This window comes from Gymnoscopelus braueri (assembly GCF_963280865.1).
Source record: "Gymnoscopelus braueri genome assembly, chromosome: 16".
NCBI lineage: Eukaryota > Metazoa > Chordata > Actinopteri > Myctophiformes > Myctophidae > Gymnoscopelus > Gymnoscopelus braueri.
Genome location: NC_137616.1, coordinates 35709457 through 35730625, shown reverse-complemented (window position 1 = coordinate 35730625; position 21169 = coordinate 35709457). Strand labels below are relative to the sequence as shown.

The window sequence follows — 21169 nt, the reverse complement described above, 5'->3', positions numbered from 1 at the left end:
AGTTCCAGCAGGGGGCAGTGAAAGTTCCCTCTATGAGGAATTCACAGTCAGCACAGCAGGGTTGAAGCGGATCAATTAAAAAATCCATCCTGGAAGGAAGCTGGATCTCCGCAGGACATTGGGCTAGACTGCGCACTAATCCTGCTGTCTCAGCAGAAAATGAGAAAAAAGTGAGGGAGTTAAAATTCCAATTTGCTAGTACAGAGTAGACACACAGGTGAAGGGAAGGGGAATACATTCCACCAAGCTTTGGGCAGTTTGCAGAAAGGGTGCTGTTCTAAATTGGACTGAGAATACTTTTTTTTCTTTTCTTACAGCCATTAAAGTCAGTTGTATAAGAATATCTGTCTGTGTTCTCATGATATCCTACTTCTACTCTCATCATTACAAGATGTTAAAGCTGTAATCCAGAACTTATTTTAATGAATAAAAACCCTTTACATGAAGCCAAAACGGCATTGCAGTGTGTTATACAATATTAATTAGTACATTTGCAGTGGTTGGAGGTGGTCTCCCTACTTTTCCATTGAGAAATGGAAAAGTGTCGGATAGGACACTTAAGTGGTTGACAAGTACTGCCTGAAGCTCATGAGTGACACAGGGATTCTGTCTTGAAGAGTGGTACAAATGTAGTCTCCCACAGGAGACCCGGGTTCAGATCCCCCGGTAGGACATGACATTTTCGGATTACAGCTTTAAAATGCAATGATCTTTCAATCTAGGAAGAATAAGTGAAGCTTATCTTGTCATCAGCATTCAGGATCAAATAGTCCGCTAGGCTTATCACTGCAGCAGTCTTCTCATTAGCTGCAGTGATAATGAAATATGGGAAATCTTTGAATCACTTGAACCTTTACGTCCTTATTCTGGGGCAAACATTTAACAAAAAATTGCAGGTCTACAAGCTCAACGTGTCACGTTGTGAGAAATGCTGAATTTTCGCTTATTTTCAGTGAAGATTGGTGGCAGGGTGCCCTAGTATAGATCCTTGGGGGGACTTTGGTTAACTAAGTATAGGGTTTAAGTGGTTAATATCCAAAATGAATGTTATTTCACAAAACAACAAAAAAAAAATCAGACAAAACCGTAACTGGCTATTTTGAGAGGATTCAAATGACCCATTTTTATTGTGGACAATTGAGATACATGAGTGTAAATATCAACAAAAGTAAGTTAATGGTCGACACCTGTACATTACATTCTAACAAAGAAGGTGATGGTCACGCTGTCAGTTTTAACCACATAAGCCCTATATACTTTGTCGTATGACGAATAGTGAAAACAGCCCATCTACAAACTCACGTTGCGATGTGACACTTTGTGCGCTTGTAGGTCGGCTATTTTTGAACATTTTGATTTTTTTTAATTATTTGAACATATTTGCCTATAATGACATGCCCGAAATAGGGACGCCAGGGTTATAAAGTGGTTAATTATGTTTTCTTCAGGTACTTGAACCTGAGACAGGCTCTGAGTAAAGTTCATACTACTCATTTTCTCTGCATAAAGACAGTCCATAGAAAAAGGTAAAGCAACTCAATGACTAAAAGTTTAATCGGTTAACACTTTGAATCACACCTCTAATTTCTACATAATACCAATACAGCCATACAATACAAGTATACACGATTATTCTGTGTGGTTAGAGGAAAAAAATACAACCAAAGTAGGTATGGAAATGCAAACAAATATATATTTTTTCCTTTTCAGCTTGTGTGTAAGCGTGAAAGTCACCTCAACGCCGATGCCTTTCATGTCATCATGGGTGTGGATCCCATATACAACGCAGGATACGAAAAAATAAAAATCACAATTTTAGTAAACATAGCCCAGATTAAGTGTACAATATGCACACTTGAAGGAAAGGAGCATAGAAGAGAGGCAGTAAAATTAACTTAAAACGTGAAAGGACAAGGAGAACCAAAAACATGACAGATTGCTCTTCCTCTTTCTCTCTCTCTCACACGGCTGTGCGGTAGAAATAATAGTCTCTGATGTGTGTCCATGAGTTCCATCTTCTGGCAACCGAGCGCCACTGGAGGAAGAGAAAAGTACTGTGGTGGAAGAGGGGGTCTTTGGGGGAGTCAGTGTTCCTCAGCCAATACAACAGCAGAAGTGGGGGGAGGGAAGGAAGGAAAACTGGCTGATATCGCCATCTCAAGTCTTTTTAAATCCTTCTATTTTCCCCAAAGTCTCAATCATTTATTCAGTTTTTCAAAGCAAGGTTTCACAGGTGTTGCTAGGATGGGTTTTTATTCTGTGTATGTGTGTGTGAGTGTGCGCGTGCACGGCTTGTGGCCGGTGTTTTTTTTTTTTTGCAGGGTTCTCATTGGTTGTTTTTCGCTTTGGCGTGTGTAAGGATGTGAGACTTGAGGTTGGTAGACTGGGCAAACTTCTTATTACAACCGTCAAAGGGGCAGACGTACGGTCGGTCTCCAGTGTGGATCCGCACGTGAGTGCGCAGGTTGAAGTCCAGAGAAAACCTTTTCCCGCATCCCTCAAAGGTACACTGGAAGGAAAAGACAAGGGCGTGGGGATTATTCAGTGGTTAGCATCAGAGAATTTTGATGTGACAGAACTAGGGATGAGTGCGGAATGTCGACTAGTCCATTAAAACGGTAGCCTGGTAAACACCCCCTCCTTCCGGAAATCTCATGCATTGCATTGCATTTGGTTTCAGGAAGGAGGGTCTGGGATTGCTCACAGAGTAAAGCTGCCCGAACCGCTGCGCATACGAACCAATCAGCGGCTGCTAGGGGCGGGATCATCCAATCACCTGCCTAGCAGCTTGAAAAAATGAAACTCCGTCTGTCATCGATTCTGCGCCCGAAGTCTCAGATGCAAGTACGCTGTGAAACAAAATGTGTGTCGCAAGCTTCTTCCATTTGACTGAGTGAGGTTATTAAAACGGTGCTGCCCCTACTAATTGTTTTCTAAATACTAATTATTTTAACTTAATTATTGTAAGTGCAAAACACACTGAAAGGCATTCTTTCTAAATTAAAATCCGACAGCCATTGTCGCAGCAGCTCTCCTTCTTCCTGAAGTGCTCAAGGCAACTCATTTCCCAAATTACTTTGAGCAATCATGGTGTTTTGAGCATTGTAATGCGGTGAATGCCTCAGGGGCAAATTCAGGGTAAAACAATATGCTACATCTTTGACTGCAAAGCCAGATAGACCTAGTTATACTATGTAGATCTGCTTGTTCTCTGCTCTGCTTATACTCTATGTTATTTACATAGACATTCTGTTTGCTTGAACACAAATGCTAAGAAAGTTATTTAGAAAGATGCTAGGTTTGATGTTTGTATCCTTGTTACTTTGAAGAACTCAACATCCCTAGATAGTACACTGCAAAGAAACGTTAACTCAGAGTAAGCCATATTTACTTTGTCGTAAGATAAATAGCAAAAATAGCTGGTCTACAAGCTCAGTGTATTTTCTGCTATGATGATGTTTTTAAAGTTTTGGGGTGTTTCACTTTAAAACACTTATGTGGTCAGTCTACTCAAGGCTTTTGTGTGCACCTCAGACAGTTTTTTAATTGCTTGATTCAATATTTAGTCCACATGGGTTGTCTGTCCAGGTACGCACCTGGAAGGGTTTCTCCCCTGTGTGAACCAGTTGGTGACGTTTGAGTTTGGAACTCTCCACAAAGGCCTTGCCGCACTCGGCGCACACGTGCACGCGGGGTCCGTGGGTGTGCAGGTGCTTCCTCATGGCGGAGTTGTCCCTGAACATCTTCGTGCAACCCTGGGCCCAAAATAAAGAAAAAGGTACATTAGTCGGTGTGCCAACAGAAGTGCACAGAGCTACAAACAAAAAGCAAAGTAACCATGTGAGAGGAGATACTAAAAGCCAGGGGGGGGACAAAAAAATAAACAAAAAAACTGTAAAATGTACAAATGTTGAAAATATGTGCATTCTTTAAATTAATGGGTTTCATTTTATTGATAATTTGATGCAGTTGATTAAATTTGTATTGTGGAGAAAAACACCACCAAATGCAATTCCCTGTATAAATGTGACATACATGGCAAACAAAGTGAGTTCACTTAAATATACATACAAATGAAAAGTAAGCTTTCCTAGTGAAATAATAATGGTGTTTTAATCAAATAAAAGCAAAACATAACAGCACGTATAGTTTTACTTTTTATTATGTTCTTTTGGTATTTGATTTCATCTACTGTTTATACTGTTGCGCAGCCAACTTCCCCTCTGGAGACAAATTGAATTGTATGTAGTGTCCTTGCATACTTGGAACACAGCGAGCGGACAAGCCAACCGGCTCTGTATGGACAGAACCTTCAAGGTGAACAACATTCAAATAAAAGTAAAACAGTCATCCGTCTTTCTGGAAATGTTTTCCACTGTCTTGTCATTGTGCAGTTGTTTCTTTATCAGCCAACGGTTTCAGTGCAAAGCTTTTGGTTTATTTTAAAAGCCAAGCTATTAACACATTGGGTGCCAGCATTTTTTCATAACAACTTACGTTGGGTGCCAGCATTCTCCCCATTGACTGCGCTTTCATGTTTAAAGCTCTAAACTCCACGAGGAGCAAATCCATGTTAAAAAAAGCATCCATTCATGTAGCGCGATGACCCTGGCTACAGCCTGGAACGATAACATTTCACTCGCGAGTTACAATGGGGGGGATCGCGCATCGCGCATGACCGGTTTTCCCCACCGGAAACAGATTCGGAGATATAGGCGTTTTAAAGAAGGAAATAGACAGGAAGTGGATGGGAGCCATGTTTTTGTTTCCGGTGATCTATCTGGCCGATCCTTCTCAGGATCACAATGGGTACTCCCAGAGCTGCTCTAGCCCCGCCCGTGTGGAGAAAAACGAAAAAAACAAAAACACATAGTTCACGGTCTGGACCGTGTTCGGCACCAATGCGCTACTCTGTGAAAACACGGTCCAGACCGTGTTCGGCACCCGATGTGTTAAAAACAAAAAGGAAACTTTTAACTGGAGTTTACATATAAAACACAAAGCCCACTGTCCTCCTTAACGTTCTGCTTGTTAATAATATTACAGTACTTTTGTGTTTTCGATCAGAGATCTCCGCCTACTGATACATCTGGGGAAATCTAAATTCAAAGAATGGGCTCGCATGCCGGAGAAGACCATCAGTAACTAACCTACGCCCACTGCTTTGAAAACCAATCCTATACCATCCCATAGGTATGCCTGTCACAATTATTACATAATCGTCTTATCGCAATTATTTGGGATAATGGCAATTATTTTGTCAGAATCGTATCCATGTTGAAAAAGGTTCATACTTTCAAACATTTTAAAAAATAGTGGAAAAAGCCGATCTACAAGCACACAACGCGTCGCGATGCGACGCGTTGTGAGCTTGTAGATCGGCTATTTCCACTATTAATGTTTTGTTTTAAGTATTAAAGAAAAAAAGCATACAGTTATTAAATAGGTCAGTCATTTCTTTGTGTATTTAGGTTATGCGTCATATTTGCCATGTGCAACTTCAAAGCCTAAAAGCCAAACAGAAATGTCATTTTCAACGTCAAAAACACAATTATTTGTATGATAACTAATCGTCAACTTAAATTTGTAATCGTGACAGCCCTACCCATACGAAGGAAGGAATGCTCTAAAGTCTTTGCACTGGTTCCGTGATGCTGTTATTTTTTACATTGCAAAAAAATTCCACCCAGTTTGAGCCCATTCACTGAATTTAGATATCACCAGAACTTGTCAGTAGGCGGAGACCTCTGATCTAATCTCCAACACGAATATGACCCATGATTGTTTTCTAGCCAGCACAATTGCAGCTCTGGTCCGAGTAGGATCTAAGGAGGGTTCATTCGAGCATGCCTCACTGTTTCAAAAAAAGCAGTGTGTGTCCCACATAGAAACAAGAGTCTGAGGAAGAGCCACTAGGCTCGAAACGTCACGCTACGAGGTGGTAATAAAACTTTTATGTTTTGGAGCATGACCCATTATCTTTCATTGGTGTTTGCTTCTGTCCAGCATCTGGCTTTTTGCATTTCGGATGTGCGTGCTTTTGTACTTGTCCATACATAGAAACAAGCATTTCTTCTAGAGATTATTTGTGTTAAATCTAGTCTAAGAACTGACGATGGTCGCTTCAAAAGGACAGAAGGATTGCTACACGTGTTTCATCATCAGTGCCACTACATACACGCACCTTGATGGTGAAAGTGCAGGCAAGAAGAGTGCAGGTAAGGATACATCAACAGAGCGATGGCTAATGCAAGTTGCATTAACCATCGCTCGATTTATCCATACGCAAATGCAATCACGTGAAATTTTTAACTCGCATACTAATGTGGGCTGCAGTCTGGAGCCCTGCTCAGGCAGGGAGGTTCATCCAGGGCAGACAGTGGCAGCCTGCAACTGATAGAAACCGAGAAGAAAAAAATACATTGGGCCGAACTGGAGCTTGTTTTGCCCCGGGCTATTTATCTTATAGATAGATATAGAGGTAAATACACACAGAGTTCACATCAAACACAACATTTCTTTTGCATTTCAAGTTCAAGGGCAGTCCACAGGAATTAGCAAACAAATTAAAGATGAAGTAGTCATTTAAGAAATTCTCATATATACTTCAAATAAGGCAGCAGCAACATAAGGTTTTATGAAAGCCTCTGGAGGGCTATCAATCTCATGGCCATAGATTCCAGCCAAGTGGCAGGAATGTTTCTCTGAGAAGACGGGAGAGGGCATAACACTTACTTTGTGAGGGCAGGCTATCGTCCGGGGAGCATCGTCCTCTTTGATTTTCCTTGGCTTCATTCTGTGGTGGAGGAAAAGCATATCTAACATGAGTCAAACACAAACAAACACACCACCAACACTATCCTTTTAAACTAAGACATCCAGATCAACGTCCCTGTTATAAAAGTAATGTCCAGGTGGTGTTGTGTGTGAAGGTTTATGCAGAGATTTCAAGAGGGCAGTACACTTATGCACACACACACACACACACACACACGAACGATGGAAATAATAGTAGGGGGTACTAAGCACAAAAAATGGCCAAATCGTTACGCGGCGGATAAAAGCATGAAATTTGATACAGATGTCCCTTGGGTCATCCTAAAACATCCTAGAAGGGGTGCCCAAAAAAATCTTAAACAGGAAGTGACTTATGGACAAAATTCAAAATGGCCACCTAAACTGTTGACCGTTGACTCAAAAGACACCAAAATAATCTCCAAAAAGCATAAAATTTGGCACATATGTCCCTTGGGTCATCCTAAGACATCCTAGAAGGGGTGCCCAAAGGAATCTGAAACAGGAAGTGAGTTATTGACTAAATTGAAAATGGCCGCCTAGTGTTGTCGATTGACTCAAAAGACAACTAAAGAATCTCATAAAAGCATACAATTTGGCACACATGTCTTTTTGGTCATCCTAAGACATCCTAGAAGGGGTGCCCAAAGAAATCTTAAGCAGGAACTGAGTTATTGACAAAATTGAAAATGGCCGCCTACAGTGTTATCTATTGACTCAAAAGACAACTAAAGAATCTCATAAAAGCATACAATTTGGCATACATGTCCCTTGGGTCATCCCAAGACATCCCAGAAGGGGTGCCCAAAAAAATCTTAAACAGGAAGTGAGTCATTGACAAAATTGAAAATGACCGCCTACAGTGTTGTCGATTGACTCAAAAGACAACTAAAGAATCTCATAATGGCATACATGTCCCTTGGGTCATCCTAAGACATCCTAGAAGGGGTGCCTGAAATTATCTAAAACAGGAAGTGAGTTATTGACTAAATTGAAAATGGCTGTGTACAGTCTTGACAGATGATGCAAAAGACACTCATAAAAAATAATCTCATAAAAGCATGAAATTTGGTACAAATGTCCCTTGGGTGATCTGAATGCATCCTAAGGGGTGCCAAAAAAAGTTTGAATAGTCTCTCAATGGAAAACACTCCTCCCACACGGGCTGCACTGCTACAATATTCAAATCGAGCAGCCAATCTAGAATTTGGTCCAGAAGCCTGAAAGCTATGCAATCTCTACCATCTCCTGACAAATAAATTAAAGTCGCTGATTCGTGGACACCTTTATGGACACTCTTGCCAGAGGCTGCTTAAGTTTGTAGAGAACTCAAGTGTGGCTGCAAAGCTGAGCCCTTCTGTTCGAGAAAGTGTAGATGCCGGGATGCTGGGTTACCTTGCAGAGCATTATGCCAATGTGCTGGTAATTGCGAAATGGCACACATGAATACATGTAGTTACTAAACACTAATCACAAAAAAACAGTAATGATCAAGAAGAAAATACATGAGAAGATAGAGTGTAAAACAAGCAAGAAGATGTAGAGTGCAAAATAAATAAGATGCAGAGAGTAAAATAAGAATATGCAGAGTAAGATAAGATGCAGAGTAAAATAAATGAGAATATGCAGAGAGTTAGATAAATAAAGAAGATTCAAAGAGTACAATAAAAAAATTATGCAGAAAGTAAAATAAATAAGTGATGTAGAAATGAAAACAGAAGGTAGACTACAAAATACGGCAAGTTATGCACTGCATAACCTGTCGTATTGAGTCTGCATAATATGCAGACTGCCATGGTCAACTGTTTAAACAGCCATTTAGAATTTCTTCAACATGGTCCCTTCCTAAAAAGTTTAATAAACAAGCAAACAAATAAATAACCCCTTCTAGGATATATTAAGAAGCACTCAATGTACGTACCAAATTATACACTTTTATGACGTCCCCTTATGTTTTCTTTTGTGTCAACTGCTTTTAGGTGGTCACTTCCTGTTTAAAACCTTTTTGGGCACCCCTTGTAGGATGCGTTCAGATCACCCAAGGGACATTTGTACCACATTTCATGCTTTTATGAGATTCTGTAGGTATCTTGCATCATCTTTCAACACTGTAGGAGGCCATTTTCAATTTAGTCAATAACTCACTTCCTGTTTCAGATTATTTTTGGCACCCCTTCTAGGATGTGTTAGGATGACCCAAGGGACATATGTGCCAAATTGTATACTTTTTGGAGATTCTTTAGGCTTTTTGAGTCAATCGCCAACACTGTAGGCGGCCATTTTCAATTTAGTCAATAACTCACTTCCTGTTGAAGACTTTTTTGGGCACCCCTTCTAGGATGTCTTAGGATGACCCAAGGGACATGTGTGACACATTTAATACTTTTTGGAGATTCTTTAGTTGTCTTTTGAGTCAATCGACAACACTAGGCGGCCATTTTCAATTTGGTCAATAACTCACTTCCTGTTTCAGATTTTTTTGGGCTCCCCTTCTAGGATGTCTTAGGATGACCCAAAGGACATGTGTGCCACATTTTATGCTTTTTGGAGAGTATTTTGGTGTCTTTTGAGTCAACGGTCAACAGTTTAGGTGGCCATTTTGGATTTTGTCCATAACTCACTTCCTGTTTAAGATTTTTTTGGGCACCCCTTCTAGGATGTTTTAGGATGACCCAAGGGACATCTGTATCAAATTTCATGCTTTTATCCGCCGCGTAACGATTTTTCACTTAGTACCCCCTACTATAAGCGTAAACTAGTGTCTCGACACACATTCAACACAAACATGCATAGTTATCACTGAAAATATTAGTGCAGTTATGAGCAGTCAAAACATTGTGGACTGGATCCCATTCAGAAATTAAATTAGTTAAAACCATTTTAAAATCTGTGGCATCTAATGAGCAAATGTCATCTGTGAGAGTACAAAAGCCTGTTTGTGTGAGTTTCTGACCAAAGGACCTTTATTTACAGCCTTGACCAGTAGCCCTTAGGGGAATAAAGGACATAACACGACATGACATGACCAGACTGGCCATCTGGTAATGCCGCCAAATGCCAGAAGCGTCCAGGATACTTTTGGACCGACCTGGGATGTTAATGTCATCATTTAATGTCTGGAAAGCATTTGCAATGCATTTGGCATGATATCAGGGCCTAATTATTACATTAGACTGAGAACATGCCTAGGGGTGGGCGAAAACATATTAAGCCACGATTTCTTTCCCAGGCAGGATCACGATCCATGATCTTATCATAATTGCATTTCATGTAGGGTTTTTAAGACTATTTGGCAAGTTACTGAACAGTACTATAAAACAAATTACCAAATTTAAAAACACGATTGCCTTAAAAAAGGTAACAAAAGAAAAGAAAAAGAATGAAGAAAAAGAAAAGAATAACAGGGTTCCAGGAGTTAGGAAGCATTTGTACAATCTCAAGAGTTACAATAACACTGAGGAGTTTACAGTGTAGATTGAGATTAATAATATTAATAATACATTTTATTTATAACGCACTTTTCATTTTCGCAAACCTCAATGTGCTACAGGGTTTAAAAATATTGGCATAAAAACAGCAAAGGCAATCAAACAACTACATGGGACCCTACTAGGATAAAGAAAAACGAGGTAAACAAGTTTTTTTTATCCATTTTTAAAAGCATCAGTGGACTGTGGTGCGGTAGAGCAGAAAGCCCAGTCACACATGGTGTGGAGCTTGGTCATGGAGGCAAGGAGAAGGTTGTATTGGAAGATTAAGATCAAATGGGCATTCGTGGCCTAAGATATATCAAACTGGGGGTCTATACGATTACAAAGGTTGAGACTCATTGATCTAATGCCTTCAGTAGTAGAGTTGTTTGTTTTGTCTGTGTAGCAGCTTGGTTTGCTAGTAGCAGCCAGCTGGCTGCTAGTTGTAGACAGCTGGGAATTGCACTTGTAGTAGATTAAGACATTTCAAAATGTCTATTTGGGATCAGATAACTTGTAGACTAATAAAACAACAACAAAAAAAGAATCAACAGATGAATCTATTATGTAAATAAATCGGTTGCAGCCCTAAATGACAATATTAACTGCTCTCATGTTATAGGGGGTGGGAAACCCTATCCCACCACATGAATTATGGTCAAGTAATATGAATGGACCACAATGGAATGAACCGTTTGGCCTTTTTTGTGATTAATCCAATTGGGCGAGTTTAATTGGTGATATTGTGCTATTAGTTGTTGCCAATAAAATGTATACTATTCTTTTCTAAGTGAGATATATTCAAAAAACTCTAAGTGAGTCACATTTGTGCAGAAATGAGGGACATCATTTTCAGTCTGACATTTAATGGTAGCATAAAACCAGATGTGTTGACATCTCAATCATAGTATCTCTCTTATTAGACATACATCTGTAATACTATACTATACTATCTCCTTCGACAAATTAAAGCTTCAACTAAATCCTCACCACATGGCTAAACTTAAAAGGTAGGGTAAGTGATTTTCTTTGGTTAAAATAAGTGTTAAATACAATAAATAGCTCTATATTCTGATAGTACTCATTTGCTATAGTAGAGTGTTTGTTCAGTAAAAGGAGTCTCCTTGTCTCTCCAGCTCTTTATAAAACAGAAAATGCATTTTCGTTTCAGTTTCATTTCCAATTTTATCTTATCAGTATAGAGAACTCAATCAGGATATAGATTAAACAAGTGAAATTGGAAGTGATGACACTAAGAAATTAGCAGGCAAAATTGGAACTGGAACACTATAAAAATGAAGCTTAAAAATGGGTACTTTCTCCTGATTGGCTGAGATTTTGACACCTACCGGAAAATGTATTTTCTGTTTATTAAAGAGCTGGAGAGACGGGGAGACTCCTGTTACTGAAAAAATACTCTATAGCAATGATTACTCTCAGAATATAGTGCGTTAACCTTTTAACAAAATACTTTTTGTTTTAACCCAAAAATATCCCTTACCCTACCTTTAATGGTTTCCCTAACATAAGACAACCCTAAGATAGTCCCTTAGAAATGTGAGAACTGTGGCAAAAATGTTCTCACTTTGCTTCACCTCCCCATTCTTGACATCTGGTCCACATGAAGATAGAATTACAAGAGCACACACACACACACACACACACACACACACACACACACACACACACACACACACACACACACACACACACACACACACACACACACACACACACACACACACACACACACACACACACACACACATTATCCAGATCAAACACACACTCACCTGGCAAACTCGGCCAACTGTTTGGGGTCTGACAGGTCGATCCCAGGGATTCCACCAGGGGGCAGCTTCTTCCCGGTCATATATTCTGAGTAGTCAGGGGGGGAGTTTTCCCCGATGATCTGCTCTTCTACCACCGACTCGTGGTCGATGTCTTTATATTTATCTAGGGAACATTGTAGAGACTGAACCGATAATGTAGTGACATTTCCCCTTCTACAAATCGGGGGGGCACATATTTATTTATTCTTATCAACAGCATTAGCTATAAGCTCATGAATAGCAGAAAAATCACCATATAAAGCATTTTTGTTTAAACATTTTTTTTTTTACCAATTGAAAAACAGACAGTACTAGCTACTGTTGTCTATAAATGTTAAGGGGCTTAGCTGATTAAAGTAAGTCCGGATATTTCACTTTAAACTTGTCATGTCCCTGGTTCTGGTGACTGATTCAAATAGATTTTTTTTTATCAGTTTTAAAAACGATGGAAAATATACAGCCCCTCATGCATTATAGGAGGACAACATCAGTCACCAGAAGCAGGGGCGTGTGTTTAGTTTAAAATTGAGTTTGAAGTTCAATACGATTACATACGAGCAGTGGTGGAAAAAGTACATTTTTTTTACTTTTAAAAGTATCAATAATGCAATGTAGAAACACTCTGTTACAAGTAAAAGTCCGGAATTCAAAGGGTACTTATAGTACCAAAAGTAAAAAGGTACCCATTATGCAGAATGTCCCAAGTTTTCAAATGTATAAAATGTATACAAATCTTTTGAAAATAGCTGATCTACAATGCGATGCATTGTGAGCTTGTAGATCTGCTATTTTCAAATGGCCGAATTGTATATAGGGTTGAAGTGGTTACTGTATGTTTTGTAATAATAAACCAAATCTACAAAATAACTATATCTTAAGTTTTCAAATAATTGTAGTGGAGTAAAGGTACAACATTTGCCTTTGAGACATAGTGGAGTAGAAGTAGAAGTATAAATTGTACAGTACTTGAGTAAATATACTTAGTTTCTTTACACCACTGCATATGAGGGGGCGTGTCTGATCAAATAAATATCTAAATATTGAATGAAGTAACGTAAAAACGGTCTGGGATGGACACAACAGTCCGAGAAGTAGTGTTTTAACATGGTTAAAATGAAGGTTGAAGTTGAATGGGCTCATCATAGGTTCATACAGGAGGGGGCGTGTCTGACCTAATGAATGTCCAGTATCTAAATATTGAAACGAGCAATGTAACCACTTAAACCCCATGTGGGTAAACAGAGTCCCTCTGGGCTCAATACTAGTGTCCTTTCTATTGTGTGTTATTGTGGGGAAAGCTTTGGATGAAAATAGCCGATGAACTTGTCGATCTTCTATTTTCAGTGAAAGCCTTCCCCACAATATGGATGCTGTGGTGCTGTGTTTATAAACTGTCTGGGGTGCACTCAAAATCCTCAATAGATGTTAAAATGACCCCATAAGTGTTTTTAAGTGAAATATCCCTTTAACGATTTAACTTTAAAGGTTATATTTTTCATCATTAAAAACACTTATTTAAAAAAAAAAGGGAAACGTTTTAAGGAAAATCAACAGATGCTTCGTGCAACCAGATGTCTCATGCTGCAATACTTTAACATTAAATCCATGAATGGATCGGATGTCTGCAGCTGTGCAGCACAGACCCATACACAGTACACACGCACAACAACAACGTCAGTGCCAGTGTTGCCAGGTCCGCTTATTCTAAGCGACTGTGGGCTTCTTTTCCTGTAAAGTTGCTTGTAAATATTGGTGGTTGCGGTTTTTTGGGGCTTGTTTCTTAAGTGCAGTTGCTTATTTGGGCTAATTATTATTTAAACCAGTGGTTCTGAAATATTTTCATGTCATGGACCCCCAAATTAATATGCATGTGTCCCCTAAACCCCATCTGAAAACGTTTTGTGATAGATTTGTGTTGTTAGAATGTATCAAAAATCTTCCACATATTCCACATTCTATTTCAAGATTTTTAGAAAATAGCCGATGTACAGTATATTGGTTTAAAGTGCTCATTGGGCCCATAATAGTCGCTTATTTTGGGCTTGTTTTCATAGACCTGGTTGCTTATTTCCCAAAATCTGGCAACGTTGGTCAGTGCGTCTGCTGCCAGCCAGCACAACCAGCTCTTTGCTAAACGTAAAAAAACCCCTCCAAAACAAAAAGCCACACATTTTCTTTAAAAAAAAAAACAATATTCCGTATCACCCCCAACACCATGTACAGCTGAAACGTGCACGTCTGCATGCAGTCTGTGCTGTTGCGCCAGTACTTTGCGGCCTTGCAGCAGCAGTGTGCGCACCTCACCACCACGCGCACCGCCATCACTACCCTGACCGGGGCCCGGGCGCCATGTTTGACGGGCCGCCGCCATACTTATAAGAGTCTCGGGGAGAAAATATGGCGGCGCCCAGCAACACACTAAAACATGGCCTCCCTTCAAAACAAAAACATTTCACTCTAACACTTAACACACATTTCTGCGTCGAAAACGTGCGATATTTTAGGGGGGTGGGTTTCTACTTCCAGGAATTAGTCTGGTGCAGGAAAGGACAACGCCCTGCAACAAGGCCTCATGCTCCCGCGACCGAAAGCGGTGAACAATGCGGGGCAGAGAGATGATCATAGAACCAGACTGATCTGACAGAAGCAGAATAACTCACCCGATGCCCACATAGTCACAGAGAACTCCCCCTCCAGAGTCTTGATCTGCACCTGCTTCTGCTCCCATTTCCTCCCTCCGGCCTCAGCGCTGCTGCACAAATAGCTCTTTTTCCCCGCTTTCTTCCCGGCGCCGCCGCCTCCCCGCTTGTTCATCCGGGAGGACGAGCTGCTCTTCCCGGCGGCCACCGTCACTAGAGTCTGTTCGATGTACTCGTCCTCCACGCCGGGGGCCGGCACCGGGATGAGGATCTGGTCCTCGTAGGGGTCCCCGCCGTGCAGCTCCGAGTCATCGTCGTCCCCGCCGACCACCTCCTCCCGGGTCTGCACCAGGATCACCTCCTGATGGTGGTGGTGGTGGTGGTGGATGTTGTGCAGGTTGTGGATGTTGTGGTGGTCCGCCACCCCCAGCGGCTGCAGGGCGATCATGGGCTGGCCGTCATCATCGTCCTCATCGTCGTCCTCGTCGTCGTCCTCCTCGTCGTCGTCGTCCACGGTGGTCTCGATGGTCTCCACCGGGATGGTCTCCACCTCGATCTCGTGGAGCTCCACTATCTCGGCGGGCATCTCGGAGCCGTCCGCCTCGATGTACAACGTGTCCCCCGCTGATGCCATTGCCATGGTGCTGTAGTCCGCCAGCTTGACTCCTGGCTGTCCCTGTGCTCATTCACGCACGCCGTTGTTGTGTTGATCGGGTTTCTTTGCTTCTTTTTCGTGCACCCCCCTCCTCCACACACGCACACACTCATGCACACACAAACACAAACACACACACACACGCCCCCTGCTCTCTTCCGATCTCGTCTTCTTTCCCTTTCTCTCTTCGATAACAACTCCAGTCTTCTCCCTCGCTCTCTGCTGAGCTGACTGTCTGCTCTGCCCGTCCCACGCACCAATCAATGTTGCCAGATTTTGCGAGAGAAATAAGCAACCTGTTCTATTAAAACAAGCCCAAAAGAAGCGACTAGAGTCACATCAGCACTAACTAAACTAGCTAAATATGCTATTTTCAAAAAATATCTTGAAAAGAAAAAGTGAAATATTTGGATTTGAAAGTTTATGGAGGTCTGCAGAGAAATTTATTCATTTGGGCGTCCTTGACGTGCCAAATGTTTGACAACTGGTTTAAACGATGATTAAAACATATTTGGAAACAAGCCCAAATAATTACATTTTTAAAACAAGCCCAAAAAAAACGCAACCCGCAACCACCAATATTTACAAGTAATTTTACAGAAAGATAAGCCCAAAGTCGCTTAAAATAAGCGGACATGGCAACGCTGCCCACACTCCAGTTCTCGTTGCCACTACTACGCTCTCATATCTAAGATAACGCGAGACGAGACTTGGTGACCCCCAGAGGGCAGTATCTTTCTGTCTGGGGAGGGTCCACTGTTCTCAGTATGCCAGATATACATTATGCAAACGATGAGATGCACATTAATGTTCATTTTTTTAAATTCTATTGTAAAATCTAACAAGCCTGTGTATTTTTATTCATTATTCTTATCGCATCTCAAATTGAAGAAATCCACATTTCCAAATGTCATTGTATTTTATTGTATTCTTCGAAATTGTGTTAATTTATTTTTGACCAATTGCATCCATCCCATGTTTTATTATTCAAAATGTGTTTTATGATGATGTGTCATGTTTGTACACATACAGTACCTGGTGAAATAAGTGATAAACCTGATACTCTGATAGAAAGGCTGACACTGGTGTAGGCCTATTTAATGACTGCATCAAGGTACAAAGTGTTTAGTCAATCAATCTGGGACACACACTTTCTCCTTCAATTCTCTCATCATAATTCACAAGCCTCAAAGAGAACATTTACACTGGGTCAGTCATCTGAATTCTCATCATTAGTTCTATAACCTATCTGACCTGCAGGTGGCAGTACAGATACATTCTCCCCTACTTCCTCTTGCATGAGACATTTGCAGCTTGACCAAAACTGCTTCTAGCTGGAATCAGGGGAAACCAGGCTTTTAATCCTGACATTTATGTATTTGATTATTTACTTTTACATAATATCTGGTCAGCCCGATCAACATTTGTGAGCAAGAGAAAGCATTGTCAAAGCCAGAATCTACCCCAAAATGATAAAAATGGTTGCTTGTTAAGATGATTTGTTTCTTTTTCAAACAAATGTTGGTAAAAATCCTTCATATGTGACTGACATGATGTCTATGGGAGCCATACCATTTCTTTTTTATGTCTCCCACAATGTCTGAAAAATAAATCTGAACTTTAGCATTGTCTATATTCCTATGTAATAACATGTGTTTATGTTACGCTGTCAAAGCTTCTTTGTATAGTTTGATCAGATTTGGTTATTGTTTACACTGGCATACAGTGGAGCATTAACCTAGTAATCTCAACCATTGTTAATCTGTTTAGGGCCATTGTACTTTAGAGATTACATTAATTATGTAATCTGCATATACTCAGGGGAAAGGAAATCAAGATAAAATCATCTATGAAGATGACTCAGGAGAAAACAGCATAGGCCACGCAGTCAGTGTCAGGTTTTAATCCGGTTCACTCTCCCACAGTCAACAGGGGAACCATAATCGATAGGAATCGGATATATTAGATAGATAAATAGTCTATACAGCAAGACTTGGCAGAGCTGCATATTCTAGGAAAATACCACAAGTCTTCAAGTCCTCAAGGTAACATAGTATATCTACCTATCTATCACCCTATCTATCTATCTATCTAGCTAGCTAGCTAGCTAGCTACTGTATTTAAGATAGATAGATAGATAGATAGATAGATAGATAGATAGATAGATAGATAGATAGATAGATAGATAGATAGATAATGTAGATAGATAGATAGAGAGATAGAGAGATAGATTGATTGATTGATTGATTGATTCATTATTCAGGTTGGTCTTATCTATGTGCTTTTTTTTTACATACATCCCTGGTGACAAAGACAAAACAGCAGCATACATTAAAACAACATTTAAAAAAAGTCAGGATAACACAATAAAGCCCTGAGGATTATTTCCATTGTGGTCCCTTGAGGAAGCAGGGAAGGGGTCTGGGGCAGGACAAGTATGACCTCAGGATGAATTATTGTGCACACATATGGGACATGGAGAAAAGTACTCCCCTCACTCAAAGAGTATAGGATGACCTCTGCTGGACAGAATAACACATTGCGAAGGCTTGATTTGACAAATGACCCCCCCCCACTTGGGGAGTGACCAGACCATCTATGGACCACCAGACTAGACATACAGTTGAATAATATCCTATATTGTTCTGAAACAGTGCAGGGGGGGGTTTTCAACACTTAAGTTTTAACAGAGTAGCCTACATAATGGCAATCTCAACTGCAATCCCAACTGTGTGAAATTAACACACAGAACATAATATATAGATTTGCTTTTGGGATGTGTGCTGTCCTGTGCAGGTGAGTAGAGTTACAACAGTTAATTGGACTAATCGATTATAAAAACATAAGCAATATTTGATTAATAGCCTAATCGATCCCTATTAATGGCAGAAATCTTCAAAACATGTCAAAAACATTCAGAGTAGTGAGAATAGCCAAGCTCACAGCAGCTTGTTACTTACTTACTTTACTTACTGAATACTTACTGAGTACTTACGAAACTGCACACTGTTCCTCTCAATAACAGACATCCAACTATAACAAATATTATTTAGGAAATTAAATCAAACCTGATGATCTCTGTCCTACCATGACATCCATATGTATCATACTCTGTACTGTATGCAGACACATAACTCACTTCTGACCGCTGACTGATGGAACCCAGCAGCAGCTGAGTTGATGGCTGACTGTTCTGTTGTCCTGAGGTATATACATGTTGAAATGAGAGCGCTTTGCCAACGTGAAATAATGCTTGATTAATTTGTATACACAAACAAACGCCCCTTGGGCATATTTTCACAGTAATTTATTACATTTTCTTCAATCTTTTTTTTTTAAATAGACAAAAATAGCTCTACAAGCTCACAACAACATATCACCGTTGTGAGCTTGTAGATTATACATTTTGGCTCTATCTGTTGTAGAATACAACAAAGTATATAATGTGTATGGCTTACAAGTCAACAACAGACATATTCTGGGGATGCTCCACTGACAGTGAGTGAATGAGTAACCAACTTTGTGGCCCGGGTGCCGGGGCCACTCACAACCAACTGAGAATTACACAGAAATGGAGGGTTGTTCATGAGTGTTGACATGGAGCTAAAACCTGAAACAAACAAAGTTTGGAAATGATTAATCACACCTTGGTTGTGATTCATTGTTGAACAACCCATAATGACATCACAAGTGTGATCCTTCAAGTTCTGCTTTGTAGCTTTAGGACAGCTGCTGTCCAACCTAACAAATAGGCCCATTGTTTGAACTCCCTAAATGAACAGGATTAGCATGTGTAAATTCTCTTTTAGGATGGATTCTGGCTTAGCTACATTCTTCGCCAATACAAATATTGTGTCGGTGGAACATAAAACCCCCCATGTGCCATGCTTTTTAGAGGATAAGAAGGCAGTAAATATTCTTCTGCTTTAAAGGCCAGATCCTCAGTTCAAACACAAACACAAGAAAAAGGGGAATTCCCCCCACAATGTCAAAGCACGCGATTAGCATTTCTTTCATTTTCAATATGATTTCCTGATCTCTTAAAAGTTCTTACTAGACCTTACAAAGGTTTGTTTGCATTTGTTATTTGTATAGACTATAGGCTGAGCCAAAAGAAGGCCTGAGAGAACAGTGCATGTGATGTGATGTGATGTGATGTAATTGTAGGCAACAACAAAAAATTGTGAAGTCTCTCTAGCAGCTCCTAGAGGACGGGCTGCTTCCACACCAAGCACCATAACTATAAAGTTATAGTTTAAAAAATGTTTCTAACTCTAAAATTCCACACCACAACTATAATGACAACAATGGTGAACAATATTATTGTTATAGTGCTTGGTGGGGACTGGTGACGGCCATTGAAGCCACTTTCTACTTTCATTGTCAGTAATGTGGCTGAGTAGCCTACATGTTATGACATTGAGTGATTGAATAAAACATATGACTACAAATGGATGGAGATGAAGACTTATCTCCTTGGTGTGATGGAAAAACTGCACTCAAAACTCATCTGTAGTGCAGTGCTATTTTACGTTGATGTACCACTGAAAATGTAGTGATGGAACTCAAGCTATCCAGCTACATGGCGAAAGAAATTGCTTGAAAGTTACATCATTCTCAAAGTAGTGAAAAAAAAGCTATTCACAACAGTTACTGGGAAATGTAGTTCAGTAGCTACCAGTACAGTGATTCTCCTTTTTTTCTCCAAGGACCCCCAGTCTGGTATGCAATAGACCACCATAACTCTAAGAGTGTACACATTTGTACACTCTCTGACATAATGGTCTATTTGGTTTCTACCGTATATCCATGATTTGGTACCTATAATTACAGAAACATAAAGCCCCACTTTAAAGTAATTCTGAATTACTTTGTGAGCATGTCTTGAGAAAACATCTCATGAGCTTGCTTGCACCAGATGACCTCGACCACTATTAAGGTCAAAATCTCCAATTATCTGTGTGGTTTCATTAGATATCATACCGATTACCTAACACTTTAAAACATCCAACAAAATGCAACTTGCTTCACTACTAGTGCAGAAGAATTAAGCTTGATAAACAAACAAGTCCCCAGAGACCATAATTGTCATTAAAAAAGTGTTACTTAAACAAAACCGGTCAAAATGTGTAAACTGAAAAAATACCACAGGTCTACATGAATTACCAATCAAATAAAAGAAAAGCATCACATTGGCTGTGGCTTGATTGGACAATTAACTCAAGGAGCATAGTCATTGGTTCTAACATAAAAAATGACTTTTGTGACTCAACCTTAAATACATACTGTATACTGTATATCAAATTTGTATGTACATACATACAATTCCTAATATGGCTAAGACGCTTCTTAACCACTTTCAACCTAGCTGGCATCCCTATTTTGGGCATGTCATTATATGTTCAAAACATGGTTCCATTTGTACTCTGTCAGAGTTACAGACCTGTATAATACAACCATGTAGGATCCCCCATAACCCCCTCAAGGACCCCTGGTGGTCCCCGGACCCCACTTTGAGAACCACTGACATAGTCCCCCCCCCCCAATACTCTCAGTCTCTGGTGACTTAAGGATCTGTTGTTGTTTTTTTGACATGGAATAAAAAGTTCACTTTTGTCCCAAGAGACCATCTTTGTTTGGACAGGTGGAGAACCTGGCCAGACAGGGGAGGATAGACAGTTGGTTTGACCTGCACAGAGGGGGGGGGGGTACACAGTCTGTCAAGGGGCAACAAATCAAACACTGAGCAGTTTTCTATTTTGGCAGACTGTTTGGCAA

The 21169-nt window shown here is 40.2% G+C and overlaps 1 protein-coding gene across 2 annotated transcripts; it reads right to left on the bottom strand.

Moving 5' to 3' along the window:
* Positions 1-1094: 1094 nt before the first annotated feature.
* On the bottom strand, positions 1095-15624 carry LOC308103963 (transcriptional repressor protein YY1-like). Of its 2 annotated transcripts, none has more exons than XM_080454197.1 (5): positions 14758-15624; positions 12059-12221; positions 6736-6796; positions 3597-3755; positions 1095-2509 (listed from the first exon to the last, which is right to left on the bottom strand). In XM_080454197.1, exons 1-5 carry the CDS (start codon positions 15374-15376, stop codon positions 2327-2329), a joined length of 1185 nt encoding a protein of 394 aa, XP_080310323.1. In that variant the 5' UTR covers positions 15377-15624; the 3' UTR covers positions 1095-2326. The 2 variants fall into 2 exon arrangements, with proteins under 2 accessions (XP_080310323.1, XP_080310324.1); XM_080454198.1 differs by having other exon boundaries at positions 12059-12209; positions 14758-15623.
* Positions 15625-21169: the final 5545 nt, after the last annotated feature.